This window comes from Natator depressus, chromosome 7 (genome assembly GCF_965152275.1).
Source record: "Natator depressus isolate rNatDep1 chromosome 7, rNatDep2.hap1, whole genome shotgun sequence".
Taxonomy (NCBI): domain Eukaryota; kingdom Metazoa; phylum Chordata; order Testudines; family Cheloniidae; genus Natator; species Natator depressus.
In genome coordinates this window covers 80,767,443-80,792,607 of record NC_134240.1, presented here as the reverse complement: position 1 = coordinate 80,792,607, position 25,165 = coordinate 80,767,443, and the positions used below count along the sequence as shown (strand labels likewise).

General features: G+C 40.3%; 1 protein-coding gene and 1 non-coding gene across 3 annotated transcripts in view; both read right to left on the bottom strand.

The window, feature by feature from the left end:
- The window catches only part of CCAR1 (cell division cycle and apoptosis regulator 1), a 40,717-nt gene extending 17,013 nt beyond the window's left edge, over positions 1-23,704 (bottom strand). Inside the window, exons 1-12 of one of the 2 annotated variants that reach the window (XM_074958897.1) lie at positions 23,566-23,704; positions 21,880-21,998; positions 11,442-11,614; positions 10,716-10,760; positions 9,667-9,693; positions 8,419-8,612; positions 7,469-7,583; positions 7,194-7,386; positions 5,795-5,924; positions 5,350-5,511; positions 4,180-4,405; positions 1,103-1,216 (exon numbers count right to left, since the gene is read on the bottom strand). In XM_074958897.1, coding sequence (XP_074814998.1) covers positions 1,103-1,216; positions 4,180-4,405; positions 5,350-5,511; positions 5,795-5,924; positions 7,194-7,386; positions 7,469-7,583; positions 8,419-8,612; positions 9,667-9,693; positions 10,716-10,760; positions 11,442-11,614; positions 21,880-21,952 — 1,452 coding nt within the window. In that variant the 5' untranslated portion in view covers positions 21,953-21,998; positions 23,566-23,704. Of the gene's footprint in view, positions 1-1,102; positions 1,217-4,179; positions 4,406-5,349; positions 5,512-5,794; positions 5,925-7,193; positions 7,387-7,468; positions 7,584-8,418; positions 8,613-9,666; positions 9,700-10,715; positions 10,761-11,441; positions 11,615-21,879; positions 21,999-23,565 lie in introns of both variants that reach the window. The other variant, XM_074958896.1, reaches the window with a different exon arrangement.
- LOC141991787 (small nucleolar RNA SNORD98) lies at positions 65-127 on the bottom strand. The gene has a single exon (XR_012640474.1). It is a non-coding gene; the product is annotated as a small nucleolar RNA SNORD98 (small nucleolar RNA).
- Positions 23,705-25,165: the final 1,461 nt, after the last annotated feature.

Below are 25,165 nucleotides of genomic sequence, written 5' to 3'. Positions count from 1 at the left end.
TCTGTTAGTAGACTGACAAAGAATTATTCTGAAATCCAAAATTAAAAAAGTCTCAATCAAGAAAGAGTTCAGCTAATTTTTTTCCACAGCGTTTCAGAAATGGAATAGGTTTAAAACATCATTACTCATTCTTGATTTGCAAGACTTTCCATTCAAAAATTACTTTATGGGCAGAGGATTATGCCGTGGAACATTAGTTCTGTAATATGGCAACATGCAGACAAACCTTTATGATAAAGGTAAAAATGTCTCAATTCTAACAGAAATAAACAGATACTGTCTTACAAAAATGAGCTAGTAAAACTACTACTGACTGATCTTCATATAGCAGATTTCATCCAAAAATCCCAAACTGCATTACTGATTGATGTACAAATGATAAACTATAGGGTTCATTTGTCTACTGAAATGCCACCACATTTGAAGTACAAGCAGATGCTTTTAAATACCATCCAGCAACACTACATGACAGCTCATGATGGAAACTGAGTATTGTACCTTCTCCAAATAAGACCATAAGAACAGCCATACTGGTCAGACCAATGGTCCATTTAGCCCAGTATTCTACCTTCCAACATTTGCCAATGCCAGGTGCTTCAGAGGGAATGAACAGAACAGGGCAATTATCAAGTGATCCCATCCCAGTCATCCAGTCCCACAAGGAGCAATCAAAGTTACCCAACTGCAATGCAGATTGGACTCTGTGTCCAACATGCTTATTTATGGCAAAAAGAGCCATGGGAGTGTTTTAAAGGCCACAGGCTCAAGCACCTCCATCAATTACTGAGTAAAACAACAAGTATTTATAGTCACTAGAAAGTTCATAGTATATTCTGCAGCAACAGCATGTTAACTCCAAGGATCTTTTTTAAATTTCAACTTGGATAGAAAAAATATTTTTACTTAACTGTTGACTCAACTGGGTATTTTTCACTCCTGAGACTTGAAAGACACAATAATGCTTGTGAAAAAAGGACTACATAAAATAAGTATATTGCTGATTAGGCCTCTCTAGATATTTCAGTCTGAATACACAAATTTTAGACCTTTGTCCCATCAATCTGGATTCCCATGGTACCTCCTGCTGAAATACATTTTTTACCTTGACAAGTCTAGCAGGATGTTGAAATCCATCACGAAGTTCTTGTGGATCTTCAGCAAGGGCACATGATTTATGATAAAGATCTTCCATACTAGGACTAGCCATCAGCATCACCTGTTACAAAATCAGTTAATCCAGCCTTGTTAAGACACACTAGAACAGCTGTAAAATGCCCAAATCTTGCCAACACTTAACCCCTTGAGTATTCCCATTGAAGTCAACGGGACTACTTGTGTGTAACAGTAACAATGTGCATTGTATTTCCAGGACTGGGCCCGACAGCACCAATTCAAGAGTGACCCTACTACCTCTAATTTATTCTAATGACCTTTAAGACACGCAAAACAGAAAAGAAACACTGAGTCTGGTAGCAAGTTGTCTATATTAGTGTAACTGTCAGCATATTTAATGTATATATAAAAGCACTGAGTTATTAGGATATGTCATTAAGACACACTATATTTCAAAAGGTAACTTGAAAACCTGATGTTTACTGAACACCTTCACAAACTGTAGTATTATGCACTCAATGTCCTACACAGTGAAGGGCACTGAGCACACTTCTGATTTCAATCAGGATCTCGGTTTCTGAATACCACCATAACATGCTTGGTCATCACATTTTGTTACAACCTGGCCTAAGATACTAATAGCACCTCTCTTCTTTCAACCATTATTTAGTGTGGTTTTTACAAACTTATTTCCTACACCAACATTAATTATGGAAACACGCACATTGTTCCATCATTAAGCTTGAAGCAAGGTTTCCACTATATTCCTGATTTTGACTCTCAGCCCTAACTTCACTAGAGCCAAGTGAAATTTTAGACAGATTTTACACAGGGGTAGAACTTTTCTGGAAGTTTAAGAAAAATTAGACAAAGCTTTTTGGAAACATAGGGATTAAAAGAGAAACAACTTTTCTTACAAAAATGTTAACACTTACAGCAACTCTAGAGCAGATTGGTCTAGAAATTCTAAAATTTATTATGGTCCTGATGCAGAGTTTGTGGACTCACAATGGTCCCAACATATAAAATAGCTGGCCGAGAACTCAACTGAGAAGGGAGGTAGTTTAAGAGCAGTGGGAAAGAAAGCACCACTACATGGGGAAAGGTAGGAAAGAAGCCATATGGGAGGGACCAGTCTAGAGAGAAAATGGAGTCCCATTTAGCCATCTAGAGACCACCCCCTAATAAATGTACCCCTCTCTCAACAGCTAGTTTTTTCCCCATAACAGGAAGAATGGGATGCTGGGGTCAACATTTGGTGTGCCTGTGGTGGCAGAAGATGAGAGGTACAGTCTATTCTGGGGACCAGAAGGAGAGAGATCTCAAGATAAGCATCAGACTGACTGCCATCACTAAGACATTTTTAAGCAATCTTACAAACCTGAAGAAAATCTGAGGCAAAAAACATGATTAAGTTCATTATATTATATAAGTTTATAACCAGTTATAGGATTTTATGGGAAAATCCTTTGAGAATGCTGTACTTCTCTGAAATCCCCCAGATTTTCAAACATTTGGAAATTCAAAGTTAAGTTTACATTTAAACACACCAAACAAGTACACAACTATGGAAAAGCACAAGTAAGGCCATTCAACAGCCTAAACTCTACTCCTGTATCACTACTCAAAGAACAATTGATATCCAGGAAACCATCCTGTCCTCAAAACAGAGGGTATCTTAATTGCATCAGTGACTCAATACGACCTTACTCTTGCCTTGAGACTAATCATACTGAGAATTCTCCAGGTGTCTAACCTATTCATTTCAAGATAAATGCAAAACTCTTGAGAAAATGGATGTTAAGTAACAGATATATGGCATTAAGGCTGTAAATATCTAAGTTTAAGTATTCTGTCTGGTAACAGGTAAATTGCAATCTCTTTAATTCAAAGATCTCAAAATCCTTTACAAGCATTAATTTCAACACACCCCTCTCAGGTTGGCAGGCATCATAACACCCATTTTACAGATGAGAAACTGTGGCATAGAAAGGGGTTAAGTGATGTAACCAAGGTCACACAGTGGCAGCACTGAAGACAGAACCCAGGGGCCAAAAGACAGAACTACTAAACCATCAACCATTATCCTACAGTTACTGATTATTTTAAAGTATCTGCAGGTCACCTTTATGTTAGAAGATCTAGAAAAGTGAAAACTAACATCCACTCAAACCTCAGTCAGGTTATTATACTAAATATTAATACAGTGAAAACTTTTTAAGCTGGCATGCTGGGGGAACGGGGGGGGGGGGGGGTGCCAGTAAATTAAAAATGCCGGTTAACTCCAAAGGACGGGTTTGGAGTGTGGGGTGGGGAGAAGGAGAGCTTGAGGCAGGGGTAAGGGAGTGGGGGATGGGTGCTAGATAGGGGGGCACCCACCTCTGGTGGCTCCCCGCAAGCAGCTCCTTGTTCCTGTTGCTCTTGGTGGAGGCGCAGCCAGGTGGCTCTGCAAGCAGGCATGCTGCCTCTGTCTGCAGGCTCTGCCCCCCACAGCTCCCATTGGCTGCTGTTCCCAGCCAATGGGCTGTAGCCACGGAGTCAGCGCTTGGGGAGGGGGGACTGCAGAGCCACCTGGCTGTGCCTCTGCCAGCAACAGCAGGCACGGGGAACCGCTTGCAGGGAGCTGCCGAAGGTGATCCCCCTGCCAATCCAGCCCCCTGAGCCCCTCCTGGCCCCCAACACCCTGTCCCAAACCCCCTCCTGGCCCCAAACTCCCTCCCAGAGCAAGCCCTGCAGCCCCTCCCAAGCCCCAGCCCCCTGCCGGCCCTGCACCAATGGCACTATAAACCAGACTTTCAGTGCAGATCAGAAATGCTGGTTTATAGAGCTTGCCGGTTGGTGAAGTGCCAGATAAAAGAGCTTTTACTGTATTATAGACAAGACTCAACTAAAAACATTTGAGCAGAGTGAAAAACTATTTGCTAGGGAAAGTAAATGTAAACATATGACAAAAATAATTAGAAAAATGTTACTCCATAAGTGTATTCACAAGCTTCTCTGACACCTTACCCCTTTTGTTTTCTAAAATTTCTAATGAAAAGTTCAACTATAAGGGGCCGTACAAACCTTTGCGCTGTACAGGTGATCAGCATCTGGTGGATCAAGAACAGCAGTGTTTTTATCTAAAGGGTCTACTTCTCTGTGCATTACATAGAAATTGCAGTAGTTCCCCAACTGAAATGGTCTTGACATAGGGAAAGCATCCACCCATGTAAACTGAGCATCAAAAAAGTCACTAGGGATGTACAAGTTTTGATAACGTCGTCTCAGTTCCATCATATCACAATTAGGGCTGAAACAACAAGAAAATGTATTTTGAAAAGTACAGTAATAAGGGATATTAATCTGAAAATAATCAATCACTAAGATGTTTAAAAGGTCACTTCACCTTGAATGGGTCCCTTAGAATACGTGCTAACTACTTATGCTAAACAATCAGTTCAAATCTTGTATTTAGCTGTGTACCTTTCCCAGACCTGAGGACGATACCTCTGTGTAGCTCGAAAGCGTGCCTTTTTCCACCAACAGATGTTGATCCAATAAAAGATATTACCCTTACCCACCTTGTGTCTCTACTAACCTGGGACTGACACAGCTACAACACTGCATAAAGCTATTGAGAAATATCCACCTGCGCTGAGGGATGTGGCAATGCCCTATTCTAATGCAAATTTTGTGCATAAATAAACGTCTCTCAGTGTCAGTACTTTCTGATGGCTTCCACTTACAAGAAGTTGTAAGTGGAACAAACTTATATTGACTGAAAAAATTCTTGAGAATCTACCCACACATTTGCTTATGAAGGATGGAGAAACCTACTTGACAGAAATCCATAAAGGATCAGCTCTACAGGAAGTATGCCCGGCATACAGTGACTAAAGCCACTGGAAGACTGTCTCATTGCACGGGAGACCCAAGTGAACAGTCAGTGTGCCTCTAATAGAGTAATTTCAGTTAGTGGAAAATGTAAGCTGAAACGTCTTCAAAAATCAAACACATCCAAAAAAATGTTTGGCCTGAGTCACACGTGTGGCAAACAGCTTTCCAACATCTGTTATTGCTTTCTCTATGTAGTCTAGAAGCAAGCTGCTTATAATGTTTAAATTCAGGAAAAGTTCAAGATAGTCGTTGGGGTTTTTTTGAACTAGCCTACAGACATGCATCTTACAATAATCCGTATTCATCACTATATAAAAATGAACGTCAACAAAAAAAAATGATGGCCAATGAACATACCAGTCTAATGAGAACTTGGAAAACTGAACTGTGTAACGCGGGACAACACGCCGTGGTCTTCGAGGTGACCTTTCCCTCTCTCGCCGAGGTGATCTCTCTCTGGAGCGTTTTCTCTGGGGTGACCTCTCCCGTGACCTACGTCTCTCTCGTTCTCTTTCACGACTTAAAAAAATATATATAAGGTATGAACATTCCTCATTTTAGAAGCAAGAGCAAATCTTATGAAAATAGGCCTCACAGGTCAATAGTTCTACAAAGATACAGTGTACTCAAACAACAAGAAGCATTTATACAGAACTTTTCAACTCCAAAACAAATTGATGGTACAGTCTGAGTAAAGAAAGAATCAAATCTCTCTATCAGGACTAAGCTGCTCAACTACACTCAGAAAATTAAACATAACATCTGATGAACTCCATAAGCAGATTTGTCATTAACAACACACCTTCTGTCATCTTTTCTGTTAGGCATAGGGTCCCCTCTGTCATTCCTCCCTGAAAATCTGGATGGAGGGTCTAGTCTTCGTGCTGGTTGAGGCTGTGAAACTATACGGACAGGGGGCTGTAACAAACCAGCTAAAAAATAGAAACAATTTTTAGGATTTAAACACAATTAAGAACCATTGCCTGTTCTAAACTGTTCTAATATTGAATATTTTTAAATAATTTTAAAATTCACTTAATAGTGTTTTGTCCACCAATAAGCCAATTGTAAAACATATTTAATAGCTTAGGTGTTTCCAAAACCACCATTCTGATGCCTTTCTTTGCTGTGTTAAATAGAAGGTACCTTAAAGCAATTTTTAAATTTTTGCAGTAAATTTGAATGGCTTAATAATAGATGCTATTACAGTAATCATCTAAAAAACTCTGACAAAATGCAATGGATTATTTATGAACTATCTTCAACTCAGTAGAATATATTCAGGTTTTGAAGCATATGCTGGGAAAAAACAAATACATTTCTATTGACCTTTCATTAGGGTTCTTCTCTGCAAAAAAGCAAGTGGACAGTTGATTTGTAGTTGCATTTATTTAACCCCATCACCAAATAGTTTCATAAAAAGATGTCCGAAAATAGTACACTTAACTGAAATATCATAACTTGGTAAAATATTTCTAAATATTGTGTCCTGATGGTACCTGCCAGAATACAGGACAATATTTTATTCAGAAATCATTTCTGCTAAGATGGTGTTACGGTTTTTCTTTTCTAATTTTTATCACTGGCAACATGTTTATGAAATCAATGCCATTGGAGCACTGCTCCTGTTACTTATCAGTCATATCACCATAATTATACTGGTGACATCACTACAATCTTCTTGGTAAATACGATGTTAAAGGATTATTTGCCCAGACGTAGAATGAGCAGAATGTAGCAAATAGGTTAAAAAAAATTGTAAAACATAAGAATTCTCCTAACTTGAGAAACTAAGTTTTCCAGGACATTTCAGTGGATCTTTAAGAATTACATTCCAATTTGTACTTTGAATCGCATGATATTGTCGCTGAGCATAAATACTATTTTTACACTTTATGGAGGATTTGTTTTTAGATTATAAAACCAATCTCTAAATCACACGAATTGCAGAAGTCCAGAGGAACTTCCCTTAGCAGGTTTTGCTGAGGTACTACAGATGAGTTCCACATACTGTATGGCTTTCTTCACATAACTCCATGTTTCAACCTGGAAAACGATACAGTCTTGCTTTTCTACAATCAATTACGTGCATTTTAATTTCCTTTGGTTTTGTTACTTCATTCCTGTGATTGAACAGCTTTAAACATTACCTACATCAACACAAGAGGGAGAAAAACAAATTTCATGTTTTGGAGGAATACCTTTCTGTTGTGGCTGTTGTAATAAAGGCTGAGGCTGTGTCTGAAGCAAAGGTGTAATAGAAGCTGCTGATATTTGTGCCTGCAACAGTGATTGTGGCTGTGGCTGTGCCTGAACGCTGAATGCAGTTTGCTGTGCAATGGGCTGAAGTACTGTTGGAGGTGTCTTGAGCAAAGGTTGGCTTTGAGTCTGGTTCTAATGGAAAAAGAGGGAATGTATTGTCAATTAACTTAATCAAAAGAATTCAACAAGAGCTAGATTGGATAACCACATATACCTGATTTGGAAGTGTTTGAATCCTCTGTGCATTCCATTTGAAAGGCATATTGGGGTTATAAGTAGCTTCTACCAGTACTCTATCTCCTACTTGAGGTGTCTTCCCTTTAACAGCACTGCAAAATTTTTTTTAAAAAGTTGTATTATAAGAAAATGTTCTCTTTAGCTACAAAAATAAGCTTTATTCTTGAAGAGTTAGTTATGAGGGGAAAATGTAAGAGTTACTAGTAAGACAGAGCTGTGCTTCTGGGTTCAGCAACTTCATGTACAACACTTCAGAAACTGACCAGGAAGATATGGGAGCTGTTTTTATACTTTAAATATCTTACAAAATGTATCTAGGGTCACATTGTACCTTACTACAGTTAAATTATAGGGTTGAAGGGAGAGAGGACCCAGGGGTATATCTCCAGAGTTCCCTTTAAATACTCCACTCAGGGGCAAGAGGAAAAGAAGTCAAAGGCGGGGGGGGGGGGGGGGGGGGGGGGGGGGGGGAAGAAGAGAAGAGTTTTCAAATTCCATTAACTTCTGTCTGAAAATCCAGTGGAAATAATGCCTGCTTCAGATGGGGCGTATACTTAGAGCCATTAATTTCCCTTCCTGGTCCCACACCAGCAGAGCCTCAAATGCATGTGTTAAGACAGAGGAACTGCATGCTATGTTGGCTCCACTACTCCCAAGTTCTGCAGTTTCATGGTTCTCAGTCCATTTAGGTTCCTAAGAGCTTCCCACCATGGTGTTGGAGTAAGAAAACTCCATATTATGAACCTAGCATTAACAGGCACTATCCTACCCAGCCATCTGACTTTCACTGCTGCTAGATGTAAATTAGGCTACTAGATAATGTTAGCTGCAGAAATGGTCCCCAGTAGCAGAGAATTTGTAAGCTAAATTCTGAAACATTGCTTAGTGATGACATCACAGAATACAGCTACAGCCAAGTGCACTTACCTGAGCTGAAAAAAGACATCTTCATCCACAAAGCCAAATGTGTCATGTAGTTTTGTAACTACCCCTGTGAAGACACGCTGTTTCTGTGGTTGGGTTTGCTGCTGACTTGACCGCGGTGTTGGATAGGAAACCGTTATCTGTGCTGCTGGCTGAGGAGTAGATAGGCTCAGGCTGGTAGGCAAGGCAACAGTTGGCTGTAACCAAAATAAAACAAACTCTGTAAGCATTCAGATACCACTGACACAATCACAAGGAATGGCTACTTGAGGAAGGAAATTATAAATTTTAGAAGAATCTTTCTTAAATACTTTATAAACAAAGGGTTACTTTTCAAAGCAAAAAGCACATACAAAGCCACACATTACTCCTAAAAGAAACAACTAACTTTAAAACAAATTTAGATGATTCCCTGACACTAAAGAACTCCAATCAACCTTAAAGGTAGGCTGCATAGTTTTCAAAAATCCATAGCATGTCAGCAGGGTCACCCACCATTAACTCAAGCTACTGGGTTACCTAGGACTGCATTCTTACAGTTCCTGCACTCAGCCTACTGGTTCGATTCTGCAAATTAGCAGAGTGTGGAACTAACAAGATTCTACTCTAACTAGTCAATTCAATTCCTTGTCTATCCATAAAAACAGTCAGCAGAATGAAGTGCACACAAGTGAATGTGACGAAGTCAGTATTCTGTTTTTGCTGATGGATTTTTAACACCCATTGTTTTGAAGGTCTAACACTAAAAAATCAACTAAAAATACTTTAAAGAATTACACATTTTGGGCCTGTCAAGATCAGTAAGATCCCTTTAAAAACAGTATATGCAATATTGTTTCTAAAAATACAGAGCATTAAATTCCTTTCTCTAAAGAAAAGTTTCCCCCAACTGTCATAATACTGTAAAATAATTAAAATCTTGAAGTCCAAGTTAAATTATTGTATGAGAATATGCAAAAACAAGTTATTCCTTCTATGGTTGAATGATACAAATCTTTACTTTACCGTAATTATTAAAACTAAAACTAAGCAAAATTTTACAGCTGTATACAATACAACAAAGCAGTACCAGTAAAACTTTATCATATTAGTACAGCACAGGTACTACACATTGTAATAACACATATACAGGAAATCCACCATTATCTTTAAAAAAACTGTTAAAATAAAAATAATGGCCAAGATCAGAGATTTACATTGCCCTATTACCTATGTCTGGAAATGAAGACCAAACAATAGAGCCAAACTAACCTGGGTTAAAAGGGTCTGCTGAGGTTGCTGCAACTTAAATAAAAAAAATAAATTAATTTTATACACTTAAGGAAACTGTACAGTTTTACCTCCTCTTTACAACTAAGGAAAAATAGTTTTTGCTTCGTTGACTGAGTTATCTGAGTGGAAACAGTTAATGCATTGGAATTCAGTCATTTCTGTAGTCATAGTCTGCATTTCTATGCAACTGTGTCCATTTGTACATTTCATTAAGACCACAATTTCCAAACTTACTCAGTAATAGACACTTCAGTTTTCTTGTTCCACCATCATAAATCACTAACGTTTAAGACATGTGAGGGAGTGTCTCAAGAGAGAGTTTTACAGTCCTAACCCTTCCCAACTGCTCATTTACCAATCCATGTATTCTCTCACAATACTGTAATTTCAGGTATGACAACAATGTATGCAACAGGGAACCTCTTTAGACAAAATCATTCCAGCAGTTGAACTACACGGTATATTTAGAGCATGGCATTTATCATGAACCATATGTAGTAGAACCTCACAGTTATGAACACCTCTGATTGCGTACTTCCAGTTTCAAATGAAGTGTGTGGTTGACTGGTCAGTTTGTAACTCTGGTGTTCATAACTTTGAGGTTCTACTGTACATACATGGCACAGTATTCCAAATTCCCCATGCAGCACAAAAGGTAGACTCCTACTTTAGCAATTTCTTTCTGTGGATGTGAAGTTAGACTCAAATTCTCTTTTATAATTAAAAAACAAACTACACCATACCCTCGCTAGAACACGCATCTATATAGCTCGAATTTGCATATAATGTGGTCGCGGCCATGAATCCCAAATTTAATTACTTTAATTGGAATTCATTTTAATGCGGTTCCCACGTTAATTCAGTACCACGCATGGATCCCAAATCCCGCTTTCTAGTGAGGGTCCGGTGTATTTACATTGTTTGCTTAAAGAAAATAGTCAGCAGAAGTTTCTGAAGACTAATCCTGCAAAGACATGCACACTACAGTAGAAGTTATTTGTGATGTACACAATAAGAATTAGACAAACCTGTTGTTGTACACTGTAGAGCGTCTGCTGAGGTTGTGAATATTGCTGAAAAACATACAAAAGCAAGCCAGCTGCTAAATCCCTTAGGAAACAAATACAAAATCTAACATTCATAAATTTGCTTTAAATCTGTTTTAGAGGACACACTGTCAAATTCAGTAATTTCTAATTCAAAACTTGACCAATATAGTCCACATATATTACTCTTATAACAAAGATCTTCAGAATTAAAAATTCATCCTGGATCACCTTAGAGTTCCACATGATCAAACATCATCCATTAATCCTGCCACTCAAAATAATTAAATATGTAGGTCACAAAACATGAAATTATGTCAAATATTGCTAAACTATGCATTGTGGCTCAGTGAAGGATTTGGAACTTTCAATGTGGAGCTTATTGTCAGCAAAACTCATTTCACTAAAAATCTCAATCTGAACTCACCACTACCCCAGATATGAGATTCAGCAAAAACAGTGCCTATCTTCATGGACTGATAGGTCTACTCATGGCTCTAGGAGTAGTGTCCCTTTTTAAATTTTTTTTTTTTTTTTTTTTTTTTTTTTTTTTAAATAATCGCTCTGGTTTGTTCAGGGAAGGCAAACAAATTTTATTCTACCTGGTCCTCAAGTTAGGCTACTTTAGGCTTGAAGAGCCAACGGTTTTCTACATTACGAAGTTTGTGTAGTCAGCAGAAACTACTCCTAAAACACAGTTTTCTTTACCTGTTGTAATGCAGCAGCTGCAGCGGCAGCTTGCTGCTGCAAAGCAGCTGTTTGAGTTAGCTGATAGTTCGTTGGAGTTTGTGTTGTGAGGCCTGCTGCCGCCAATGCTGTTTGCTGGGTATATATTGTAGGAGAGGCTCCAAGCAATGATGGCTGCTGAACACCAAGAGCAGCTGAAAACAGAACAAACAGTTATGCATTAAGAATCTCATCACAGCAAGAAAAGGATCCTTACTATCAGTGCTAGTGCTTTCTTCCCCCGGCCAACTCCTAACTCTCTCAAGGGGCAGGGACACTCCTGAATCTTGACTCCCAGCTGCCATTTCCTTCCTTCTCTACCTTAGATAGCAACAAATACTTAAAAAGCAAGCATTTAAAATCACTCTTTGCCTCATATTAAGTTAGAATCCATAATAAATAGAACCCACACCCATAATACTCCAGCCACCAAATTTCTATTCTAGCAACAAAAGTTGCTGCTGGAATTCATGCCTCTGTAACAAGCTCTTCTGCAGTAAGGGGGTTGGCTGCACTAGCAGCTGCAATTCTGCTACATGGCAACGCCTTAACAGTCACAGTAGTGCATCAAGGGCTAGTTGTGGATTTTTGCTGCTCATGATTGGCAAAAAGGTGGACAGTTTCAGCCTTGCAAGCTCTGCCCTGGCACCCCAAAGTGAAAAATGTTATTTTCTGATGGTCGTTACAGAGCATTGACAGCCACCACAATTCTGCCAGACTGACAAACAGTGCTGTTTCAGATACATTTTTCTAGGTGAAATCAAGAACATGGTACCACACAGAGCATGCACATATACTCTCATGACTTAGCTCCGATTTAGGACAAAAGTGCCTGTGACACAGAGATGATGATGATGAAAGACGTCGTGTTTCAGTAATGAGAGCATGAACAGAGATGTCATTACCAGCACAATGCATCATTTAAAATATTTACTTATAATTCAGCCCAATCTATATCAAATGAGCCATTTGGATTATTCCTATTTGCTTGCCACCCACTATTTATAAATACAATCCCAAGAAAAAGGAGCAGTTTAAAATACTCTGTAACAGTGTGACATACTAGCATCATATTGGCTATCCTGCTAACTTCTCTTCTTAAGTCTTTTATAAGTACCACAACACAGAGAAGGAGGTAAGGAGCTTGATTTGCTAGTTTTTTTAATAACTTATCTAATTTTAATTTTGTCACATTAATACCTTAACTTCCTTGTTTCAGTGGATTTTTGCTATTTTTTATAGCTGGATTAATATTTCATTCTGTTCTGAGTTTTGCTACATGCACCAGAGACAGGAGAAGTCCAGAACCAGAGGGAAGACATCCTAATAGACTCCTCCATACACCTCTGAGTTTTCCTAACCACCTTCCCTCCCTGCAATCTTAATGCAATAGGACCCCCAACAAATATATCTGTCCTTTAGTGGGAGATGGGAGAAGTACCCTGGAGCACCACCAGGTAATGGGTAGAGAGCTAAGATTTACTTAGGGATAAAGCGGTGAGAGATATTTATTCTTCGTCTATTTTCACTAGAGTCCCCCTTTCTCTGTTTCCTTTAAGACCTTAGCATTGTGGTATGTATGCCTCATGCAGCTCCTGGATTGCTTTGATAACTCCCAGAAGAGTATAGATACATCAACCAACCACTTTCCTGGGCTACTCTCAGTACCATTGATGACAGAATCAGTCGTCTGAATTGTTACTGAAGAGAGCACAAGAGCATGGTGGAATTCTGCTAGGACAGCCAAATGAAATGATACTGTCAGCTACATTGCCTAAACTTTCATTCTACACTAGTACTGAAATAGTCAAACTGAACTGGTCAGAGCTGAAGCAGTTGTAAACCTTGCTGTAGCTAGTGCACTTACAATGGTACTTAGAATGGTACAAGCACTTTCATGTGTAGACACAAAGTTTCATGAGCATGAACTGATGCCATAAATGCCAATACTTTTTAATGTAAACCAATCCTAAGAAAATCTAACTAGAAAGTTTGTGAAACTCACAGGATATTTTAGTAATTCCTATTATACAAATTTGAGGGGCAAAACCTGAAACTGTACCATTGTAATTTTATTAAAAAAGAGTTGCATCTTTGTTGATTTTAGTTAAATTTTGTTAAGCATTTTGCCACAACACCACACATGCTGGTAAAAGCAGAACAGAAGAAATGAAACTGAAAGAACTACCTCTGTAGATAACACTGTTTCAAGTAGGAAAAATACTTCACGGGTTCCAGAACTACTTTTCTAATCTACATTACTGATGGCAAATTACAGCTCACTAATCAAATACAGAAAGAGGAGGCTAAGTTTTCAGAGTGGAATTAATGGGATCTGAAGTAAACCATATCCACCTTTGAGCTTGTCTTCTAGGCTTGTTATGACAGTGAAGATGTATATGATGGGAAAAATATACAGCAAAAGTAAAAAGGAATCCTCAGAGCTACAAAATATCATCTAAAGATTGCAGAGGTGAGCAGACCAGGCCAGAATCCATTTAACTTTTCATAAATTGAATACAGTCTTAGAATTTTTACTTAAATTAACAGAATTGTATATTTGAACAAAAGACATCATCCTCACTTCATTAAGCAAGTAGTGAAGTAATAATTCTTAACTTGTAATATTACAATAATTTCCTTATTAATAAACTAAGTCTTTGCTACAAGATGAAACAGCAGAAGTTGACTGAGAAAGGAGAAATAGATCTATATTTGCAGGATGCCTATGCAAGCTTGAGTGTCAAAGTAGAAGCCTCTAAAAACAGCAGTGTGTTAGGACTATACACACATGCCCTCTTCATGGGACCAAAACTTTGATCCTAGGCTTACTTAAGGAGCCCCAGCACCGCCCAGTTCCTTTTCACAAAGAGCCCAAAACTCCAAAAGAAGAGAAAAAGTGCACATCTAGGTAAGAAATCATGTCATCTAACTACATTTACTATTAAGTAGCTTCTCTTTCAAAAATGTCACATACAGAGTCCCACTTATTGGACATTACATAACCATAAAAACCCATGGAATAACGATGGTCTTGTGCCTAAGGCACTGGATTGGTATTCAAGAGATCCAGATTCAATTTCTAACTCTGTCAAAAAATTCCTCTCTGACTTGGCTAAGTCATTTAATTTGTGTTTAAACACCCCACCCCTCTGAAGTGAAAATACTACTACCCTCTTTCAAGGGTTTCTGTTGAGATTTATAAATCAAGAAATGAAGAAATTTCTCATGCATAAAGACTGCTGCCTTAGATTTACTGGAGTTTGAGCTTAGATGCTTAGTTACTGAGACATCTGTACCCTTATAGTAGGTTTGTATGTAAAGTGTTCTCGAGTTAGACAACATCTGAGTAAATAAAGACTGTCTTCTGTGGAATTCTCTCCGTGTGCTACAAATAGTGTGTGAGGTCTACCTAAAGGAAACTAAGAATATATTTAAAATGTAGGCTGCATAACCATCTACCACCACAGGTAATTCTTGAGGATTTGAGGGGAAAAACAAGGTTTCATTTAGGTTTAAAAAACAAATTAAAAAAGACCAGATTTTTTTAAGTCAGAAATTCAGGATGGTGACAAGACATTCTTATTTATCTGGAACAACATATAAAGACCTTGGATTTCATCCATTCTCCCTGTCAATAACAAATCATTCCTTCTACATATATCAAGAAAAACTTCAAATGGCTCAAACAGCGATCCCATTAAGGACTGCGACCATCAAATCTAAAGAGCAGGAAGGTAGACTTCTTAGTATTGTTGAAAGAAACTCCTAAGGTAACTAAAACTAAAGAAGAATCTCTATTTCTTATGACTGTGCATTTGACAGTACTTTTTTTGTACAGTTAGACTTCTCAGGGGAAACTGAAACTAAGTTATTCTTCTTCATGTGGTTCTCTTTCACAGGACCAGGCAAGAGAAAAAAAGTTTAAAGAAATGTGTGTTCAGAACCACAAAATATGGGAGAGACACCAACTTCCAACAGTTTTAATTTATTACAGTTAATACTGTTGTCATTTCAAGTATCAGAAAGTTTAGGATGTTTTTATAAAAGAGTAATGACAATAAAGAGACCTTTAAAAAAATCTTTTCAATATGGTGTGAAAACATGAAAGATACTGAATCAGAGACAGGGCTTCTATGTTAACTTTTCTGACCGTCTGAGTATGCCGATTGTGGAAAAAAAATAAAAAGCTGAATTGGGACATTAACCGAGTACTACCCCAGCCGAGCCCACAATGAAAGGTTTCCCACTTCAGGGCACAAGTCTTCACATAAGGTTTATTGGACCACCACCATAATTTTTACTTCATATTCAAAAGGTAGCCAGTGAAGTGAACAAAGTACAGTGATAATGTACTCTCATCAACCTCTTAGTAAGCAGATGGGTCACTGATTTCTGCACCAGAAGTCATCCCCGCCCCCCCTCCCAATGTTGGTGCTCTCTTACCAAGTTATCTTGCATTACAATAAATCAAACCTCAAAGTCACAAAGACATGGAAGGTTAAGGCCTGGACTGCATCAGATAGGATAGGGCACAGCAAAGTAGCTTTTTTATAGTTGTCACTATATGAGATTCCGGATTGTATAAGGCATCAACAAGGTATAGAACACTGCACTTGAATTTGACAATCTGGGGGCAGATGTCCTCCAGACTCATGTTCGCATGGCAGCATATTCTTCCAAGATTTTGCCTGTCCCTTCCAAAGTGATCTGAGTCATGCCAAGGTTTAACTTCATCCAACTACTCTTTATCCAGGTACTGATCTTGGCTGTGCAGGCCTTGAGATAAGTGAACGATGGTGTTTGTATGACCTGTAATGGAAATATCCACATATTGTTGGTATCTGACTCAGTCATCTTATGATTATTCCCAGCAATCTATACTGCAAAACAATAGCGTCTCGAGTATTTAGACTACTGTATGCTTTAATGAAAGTGATAAGACTGCCCTCTTCAAATAAAGTCTTAGCAATTTCTGTTAGTAGGAGGTCCTAGATGCTCATTACATGTTCCAATTTCGCTCAGACACTGAGTAATGCAATCAACCATATTGTCAGCAGGGATGGAGTCCTCAAGCTGTGCCTAATCATATTGCAGACATTGCAACTCATGTCTCCTCCCAACATCACATGCACATTAAGCAAGAGATGACGACGAGATGGGACCCCACGGAACCACACAAGAGCACCACTAGAGAGGGAGAGTGCTACTCGAGAGGAAAAGTGATAGTCCATCATCAAGAGCACCCTCAGATGTGCCGACAATCACTACCAATAATGTACTCAGTTCTCCTCCATAGGCCGTCAACAGCAACAAAGGACATGGGTCTTGAACACAAGTTGATGAATGAACTACTCCCAAAACCTTCCAGAGAGTGACACACTGATTGAAACTCAAGCAGAGAAGACATGCCATTTGTCCTTTCCTGCACATACTCTTCCCCAAGCAAGGAAGACAATCTTAACCAAATCAGCAATGGAATTGGCAAATTAAGAAAGTTACTCAAGTCCTGTTCTTTTAAGATTTCTGGATTGAATTTAGAATGAAAGGAGAGTCATATAGGTGCTCCTGACTCTAAAATACATGCAAAAGCATCTTTCAAAGAATCTGAACCTCTACGTCCTCTTGATCAAAACAGAAAGGAATATGAATTCTCTTTTAGAGGGAAAGCGATCTAAAGGAAGTGTTCCCCACTTTTGAAATATGCAGGCTAACACTGAAGACTTGAGAGACCAGTTATGCTGAGCAATGTACACTTTGGAATGAGGCTGTCCACTGTGCTAGTGCTCCTCCCCAGAAGATCATAAAATCATAAAAACGTAGGGCTGCAAGGGACTTTGAGAAGTCATTCAAGTCCATTCCCCTGCACTGAGGCAGGAACTAGTAAATCTAGACCAGTCATGACAAATGTATGCGCAGCCGGTTTTCAAAAATCTCTAACAGAACCTCTCTTGGAATTCCTTACAGCTAACTCTTGCCACAGATTAAGCCCATTACTTCTTGTCCCTACCTCCAGCGGACACAGAGAACTGATCAGTGTCCTCTTTATAACAGTCCTTAGCATGTGTGAAGACTTATCAGGTCCCCCCACATATTCTTTTCTCGAGACTAAACATGTCCATTTTTTAAAAATCTTTCCTCCTAGGTCAGGTTTTTTAAACCTTTTGTTTTTGTTGTTCTCCTCTGGACGCTATCCACCTTGTCTCCATCTTTCCTAAAGTGTGGAGCCCAGAAACGGATACAATACTGCAAATGAGGCCTCACCAGTGCCCAGTGGAGTGGGACAATTATCTCCTGGGTCCTACATACAATACTCCTTTTAATATACCCCAGAATATTAGTCAACAATGTAATGTAGTTGCAGAAAAGGCTCATTCAATTTGTGATCCATCAACCCCAGATCTTTTTCAGCAGTTATTCCTCATTTTGTAGTTGTGCATTTGATTTTTCCTTCCTAAGTGAAGTACTTTGCATTTGTCTTTATTGAATTTCATCTTGTTGATTTCAGACCAATTCTCTAATTAGTCACAGTCATTTTGCATTCTAATCCTGTCCTCCAAAGTGCTTGCAAAAAAACTATTCCCAGTTGGTATAAAAGCCCAAGGTTCAAGATGAGATAGAAAGTATCACTGCCAAAGTTGGGTTGTCCAAGTGCCACAAGATTCATTTTCCCATTGCCAATTAATATAGCACAGGAGTTCTCAAACTGGGGGTCATAAGGTGGATACATAGGGGTTGTCCCCCATTAAATTACCCCCCATTTTTAATTTAGAAGGGGGGGGTCACACTCAGAGGCTTGCTGTGTGAAAGGGGTCACGAATACAAACGGTTTGAAAACCAATGATATAGCACATAGCCATGGTGTAAGATTTGCAGAGACCTTCCTTTAATTAGAAAAAGAAAAGCTTTCAAGCCCAAATCAGATTGTTTTAGATTCAAAGAAGTTTATAAAAAATCTGGCTTCACTGGTTATCCACAAATCTTGGTTCCGAAGATGGTCCCTAACTAAGGTTTGCAGCCAAAACCTAACTGGTGTCACAATCACTGCTGATGGAAAAGGAGGAAACCCTTGCAGGCATTTATGGGACATGTCCAGCACTATTACCGGGATCTGCAAATATGCTTGCATCTATGAAACTCATTCTCAAGATTTTCTGTAGTGCTCATCACCATAATATCTACCCTAAACCAGTGCAGAAAGGCTTTATTCCAAGTCTTGCAACCAATAGACACAGGAAGCCATGAAACCAAGTATCTTTACTGTGTTGCAAGCTGCAATCTTGACAGAGAAGGTTATTGAAGAAAAGTTGCTTATAACTTTGCCGACCTTTAATAGTTTCTGTTGAAAATTTATGTGACAGAGAATGAAGATGGGGGGAAATACCTTATTTTGACCACATTAAAAAGTCCTTGGGACCTTCTCTTCGAAATACTAGCACTTCCATGCTTTGGAGCAGGCACTTAAAATTTGAGAGGTGGAAGCTTTTGAGTCTGGAATGCGCCTTTTGCCCTTCCCATGAAAATCCACCCAAATTTGGCCAGGTTATAAGCCTTTGAAACATGTTCAGTAAAGGCTTGCTAGAATTTAACAGCTAAACTCTGGCGAGTCCATCCCCACTGAGCATGTTCAAGTCTCTCACTTCTCCTACTGTTGACCAGTTGGCTCTTGCACCAACTCCAGAGTGAAAGAGCATGGTCCCTCACCTCTCAGCTCCTTCAGCTCTGTGCATGCACCAACCCCACAGAGCAACTGAATGTGTGCCAGGCCAAGCAGGCTATGGCAGCTCAGTACTTCCCTGCAATGGAAGCTCTGAACCAGGGCAGGACCAAGCACTTTAACAATGCAGGAAGTCTCTCTCCTGTGCTCTCAATGGCTCCCTCTGCTGGCAGTCAGAGTGTGGAGGAGGAAGCCATCTGAATCAAATGCAAAGGGGAAAGGAATACATAGGGACAAGAAGTCTGGTGAGATTGGGATTGGGGGGGGGGGGGGGGCAGAAGGAAACTGACTAAATTGGAAGGGAAGGAAGAGAAATAAGATTAATTGGTCAAGGAGACTAGGAGCTGCTTGAGGGAAATGGGAAGGGAGGAAACCGGGAGCCAACAGGCTTTGAAGGGCGGGGGAGGAAGAAACAGTCCTGATGAGGAGCTAGAGGGGAGACTACCACTGGTTTGGGAATGAGACAAAGACAAGGAGACAGGGAGCAGAGCTGGGCGGGGGAGAGAGCTTGGACAAGGAAATGAGAGGAGGAACTGCAACTGGCTAGGTAATGAAACTAGGATGGGGATGAGAAGCCTAAAGAGTGGTGATCGGGATGAGGTAGGCAAGGAAAATGGGACTGGAACAAGGAACCTGGTGTGGGGAAGAGAAAGGACCAGGACAAGTTTGAGGGGACAGGGCAAAGGGGGTTGAACTTCAAGAGTGGGGAACAAGCAGAAAAGTCTGTGCTCCTCAGAACACATTCCCCTATAGAGCCTGGGATGGAACCAAAGGTTTCTGATTCTCAACATTCCTCCTGCTGTCAGCAAATACTTAGCCAATGGGTTCCATCCCCCTCTACTGTTGCATGTTATCTTCTATCACTTACTCCATTAGGTCAAATGGCATTGGTTTGTGCAATTGAATTAAAGGTTCCAACTGTGATAATCCATGTGGGTGTCAATTTGTTTTTTCAGTTTGCTTTTTTAATAAGCCAGGAAATTACATTCAAAAAAATATACTAAGAACATTATTAAGGTTGCAAAGTCAAGCACTCAAAAGTTAGGAAATGCCCCCAGTTAAGGTTGTTTATGTAACCTTAATTTGGCCCCCTAGTAACTATGCATTGGGGGAATGAGTCTTCACTTACATGATCACATACTATATTATTCCACAGAACCCCTGCCTCATCCAGTGCACGGGATGGCCCTGCTCTGAGGTTGAATTAGGACTGTTTAGTGAAGGAGACTTGTCTGCAGAATTCCTGCCTCATTTGTTACAGAAGTTGGAAAATGTGTAACAAGTGACACAGATGACGGTGAAAGAAAAAGATCTCATGGTTAAGACAGTTAAATACTGCCTTGGAGAACTGGATTCTATCCCTACCTCTGCCACCAAGTTCCTGTGTGATGCTAAGCAAGTCTCTTAGACCAAAAGTTTTCGGAGATGGTCACTAACTGTGTGTTCCTTATTTTTTTGTGGATGCGCAGCTTGAGACCCTGGAACCTCATTTTTGTAAAAGTGCTGAGCACTCTCAGCTGCAGCTGAAGTCAATGGGAGCTGTGCTTGAATATATACTCACCTATAATGCTAAGTACCTTATGAAATCAAGTCCTAAGCATCGCAAATTGAAAACATAAATTAGTGCATACTTTTGATCTTACTCTGTGCCTCAGTTTCCCATCTGTAAAATGGGGATGAAAATACCCTCTCATTTCACAGAGCATTTGGGAGACAAGTTAATTTGTGTTTATGAAACACTCTGATATTATACTGATGAGTTTCACAGAAAAGCCCATGAGAAAATTAATAAGTCCGTCTTTAGAGCAGTGCTTGAATAGTGTGCTGTAAATAAGGCCTAAACTAAAACCACACTCTGAACAATGGGAAAACAAAATATTGCTTATTTGCTCATTAACTGAGCATCATCCATCCTGCACACTGAATGAGGCACAAGCCCTGTGGAATGAAATAGTATGCGACTGTGTAATTAAAGCCTGTATCATAATACATATGTACAATGGGACCAAATTAAAGTTGCACAAGTAACCTTAATTCTGGCATTTTTTTAAACTTCCATGTGCTTGACTTTGCAGTCTTAATACTGAAATAACCCACGTTTAGTTCTGGAGTGCCTCTTTCGGGTCCTAGCAAGCCCACACTAACAGAAGTACCAGAACACTTGATTTCTTTGACTGCTATATAGCAATCTTCAGATTCAAGTTGCTGCTTGGGAACCTTTATACTCCTTTACATCTAGAAGAATCCCACCCTAAAATACAGCCAGTTGACATAGCTTCAAACAGGTTAGCCTGCAATTTGGCCACAATGATTGAAAAATACTCTTTTGAACATCAAGATGGGACTTGTGGTGCAGGGAACTTTGATAGAAGCCTCCAGTTTGCACAGAGTGTGCAAGCACATCCCACAAACAGGAATCTATACAAGCGATTCTCAAAGAAGTAGTACTTACTATAATATACAAATACATTCAGTAATAAGCAAAAAGCAAAACACCCATTGTGTAGATCTAAGTTGTTCGCTAAGATACCTAATTGATCACCATTATTGTGTCATTCAAATATAAGAGTCAACCTTTAAAGGTTAACTGACTTATTTGGAAAATATTCTGTTAGCACTATATCATTCTTAACTCTCACAACTGTAGAATCTGCAATTCAATGAGATGTCAGGGTTCAAACATTAAATGATGTACAAACTGACCTGGTTGAGATACTGCAGTGGCTGTAAACTGAGTAGCCCATGGGGGATTCTTCTGTCCTCCAAACTGAGCCATGATGGAAGGCAAAATCCTCAGTGTTTTAATCTTCTATAACTGTGATCTATTAAAATGAATAAGCAGCTACTGTTATAAATATGTCAGCTAATATTAATAGTGTTTTAAAACATGTTCCACAAATTTAACTATTCCATTCCTAGGTCAAAGATTCCTTTTTATACACGAGTCTGGTGTTCAACATGCAAGGCTTCTGAGCTCTGTCAAATCTATGTGCAGTCTAACAAATTACGGAATGAGATCTTAGTCTCACTGAGATGTTGAAGAACCCTTCATCTTGACAACAAAACTAGAACTATTTAAATGTACAGGAAAAGCTGAAAACTGAATTAAACTAAGATTTCTAATGATGTCTGGGGGGATTTCACAGAAGAATAAAACAATTTTTAAATAAGCAAAAATTATTTTTGTGCTCAAAGTCACACACTCCCCAAACATGGTTAGTAGGAACATGCAATATATAAACTTTGGGCATAACTCACTTTTGCTTTGCAGTACAATTGGAAAGTAACATCCAGAGAGCATTCCTTTAAATAGGAAGTTAAAATAGAAGTGAAGAGACAGCAATTCTGCTTTTAACTAGAGTTAGGAGTGCAAGTTAAAGCCAGATTGAACTCATGCTGCTAACTTGAGTTGCTGTACCTTCCTTCACTGCTATTTTAACCAGAGTTAAGAACACACTTTTTTTGGGGGGGGGGGCGCGGGGGAGGGCAGCATAGATACCCTAAGTAAGTAAAAAGTGGTAAATCCAGTCAAACAGTTCTTGTGGCTTAGAGAGAAAGCTTAAAAGCCCCCTGGGTCAGTCAGAGTCACTACAGAAGCTATCTATCTGTCGCTCCCCACCTATACCTGGACTTTTTCCAATTCAGATTATTTGTTAACTTGAATAGTCATGTGCAAAATGACAAACTTTAATACTTTTATTTAATTATGTATTTAATTATGTACAAACAGTCCCACTGATCTCACAGGAATGACTCACATACATATGTACAGGGTTGGGACGTAAACTGGTCTACCAAACATTACTATTCACTGCCATTGGTATTACAGTTAGCACCGTGGGGCCCCAAGCATAGAGCAGAACCCTACCGCGGTGGGCCCTGCACAAACCCCGCCCCAAGAGCCACCCCGCAGAGTCCCGGTAATGCCTAAGGAGGAAGGGAGCACTCCCCGCAACTCACAGTAACTACAAGGCGCGAAGCCCCGAAGCCTGGGCCTGCAGCCTGACCGGCCACAGACCGTGAACACGGCAGGGGCTGCTCGGAGGGAGTCTCTGCGCGCCCTTGTGAGGCGCCGGGGGCGGGGACAAGTCCGAGTAAGGGAGTCTCGGTGCGGGAAGCCGAGGGCAGGTGGCCGTGAAGGAGCTTCCCTCTGCACCGAGCGAGGCCAAAGGCCTCCGAGTGATGGAATCTGCTCAGAAACGGCCCAGGCGAAGCAAGCGGCTCCTCCCCGCCAACAATGCGGGGCCTGAACGCTGGAGCGGGGCCTACCCCTCAGGGATCCCGTCTTGCCTAGACAGGCCTGCTCCAGGGGCAGCCCGGAGGCCCCCACACCACCCAATCATTCCCTTCGGAGCCTCTCGTCCGAATTCCGCGTGCACCCCCCCGTACCTGAGCCAGGCTAGACTAGGCCTCACTGGAGCCATTTCAAACTCATCCAGCCCACACACACATACGCTGCCGCGGCTCCCCACTACGCATGCCTCCCAGGCCGGAGCGGAAAAGGCCCCTGGCGCCCACTGCTGACGTTAAATTAAAACGTGCGTCCCCCAGCACGTGCTCCGCAAGCGTCGCCGGCGCTACAGCAAGGAAGACGTCGCTACTACGCACGCGCCAAGAGGCGGGCTCCGACCGTGGAGGTCGCGGAGAGAGAGCGTAGGCCGTTGCTCTGGATGAGGCACTTCGCCGCCATGTTGCTTCGGGGCATATGGCTCAAAGGTCGACACTACCGCCATCTTGTTGTCGGGCAGAGGCGCAAGTTGTATCCCGCCTGACTGGCTAGTTGGGCCAAGCGAAGCGAATCCGGCCCATTTCTCTCTCACGTGGACCCCGCAGGATTCTCCCTGGCTGTGCTGAATTTATGACAGCTCCCCACGCGCCCGCCCGCCCCCCCCCGGACTCCAAAGGCTACATGAATCCTGGTTATTTACATGACTCATTACAGAACCTCAGTGTAACTATTCTTTACTAATGATGTACATTATATCAACGTAAAAGTGATGAGGCATCACATCTGTGTGGAACTTTGGTACTGAGATAAGGAATATTTGAGAGAAATATGCTCCATGAGCATTCAAGGCACTAAATACTGCAGAGCTAACCGTGCAGACGGGCCGATCAAGCTGCAGTTGTGCACTGGGACTCCACACGAAGTGCACACACACTTCACAGCAGTTGTTGCTGCATCAGCACACAGGCCTGTTTAGGATGGAGGAAGAACAGAAACATGAGTGGTGCTATGAGTATGTGCAACTGCTGGACAGTATGGTCCACACAAATTATACAGACATCTTAGCCTACGGGAAGGGGTGTGTGCTAAGGTTTGACTTACATGGAGATTTCTTGCAAAAAGCTACTTGAATTGGGCTTTTGACGGAAGACAAGCTTTGCTTTGGGCTGAAAAGCATCATAACAACGTAAGACACTGCTGATCTCATTAAGAGGCCAAAAAGACATGGATCTTACAAAATCAACATTTTACTCTTAAAGACTTTGCTGATTATTTATTTTTAAATTGGAGATGGAGCAAAATCCACTTAAAAGGCACAGCATCAACCAGAATTTTTCCCTGAGGGTATATTTTGGCTTCATCCCAACGAGACACATTCCACATTCACAAGTGGCACAAACTGCTTTATGTTCTGGCAGAGTACCTAGAATCAAGCAACAGTCCACAAAGTACTCTAGATAAATATAGAGTTCAAATAAATAAATTATCTCATTAAGGTTCAAAGAGAGGCAAAGTTATCATACTTAGAACTTTATTTGTATTGCATTTTAGCTACTGAATAAGTTTGATGATTTAGAATGATCTTTACATTGTTAAGCATAGTTCTATACATTTAAATTCTTCATTCATCCTATAATGCTACTCACAATCTAATCCTTAAGTAGTCTTGTTGAAGTCATCTACCTTGCATGAGTAACTACTCAGCCCAAGTAAAGACTGCAGAGCTTGGCCCCAATATAGTTGGTACAGTTCAAGAGATCA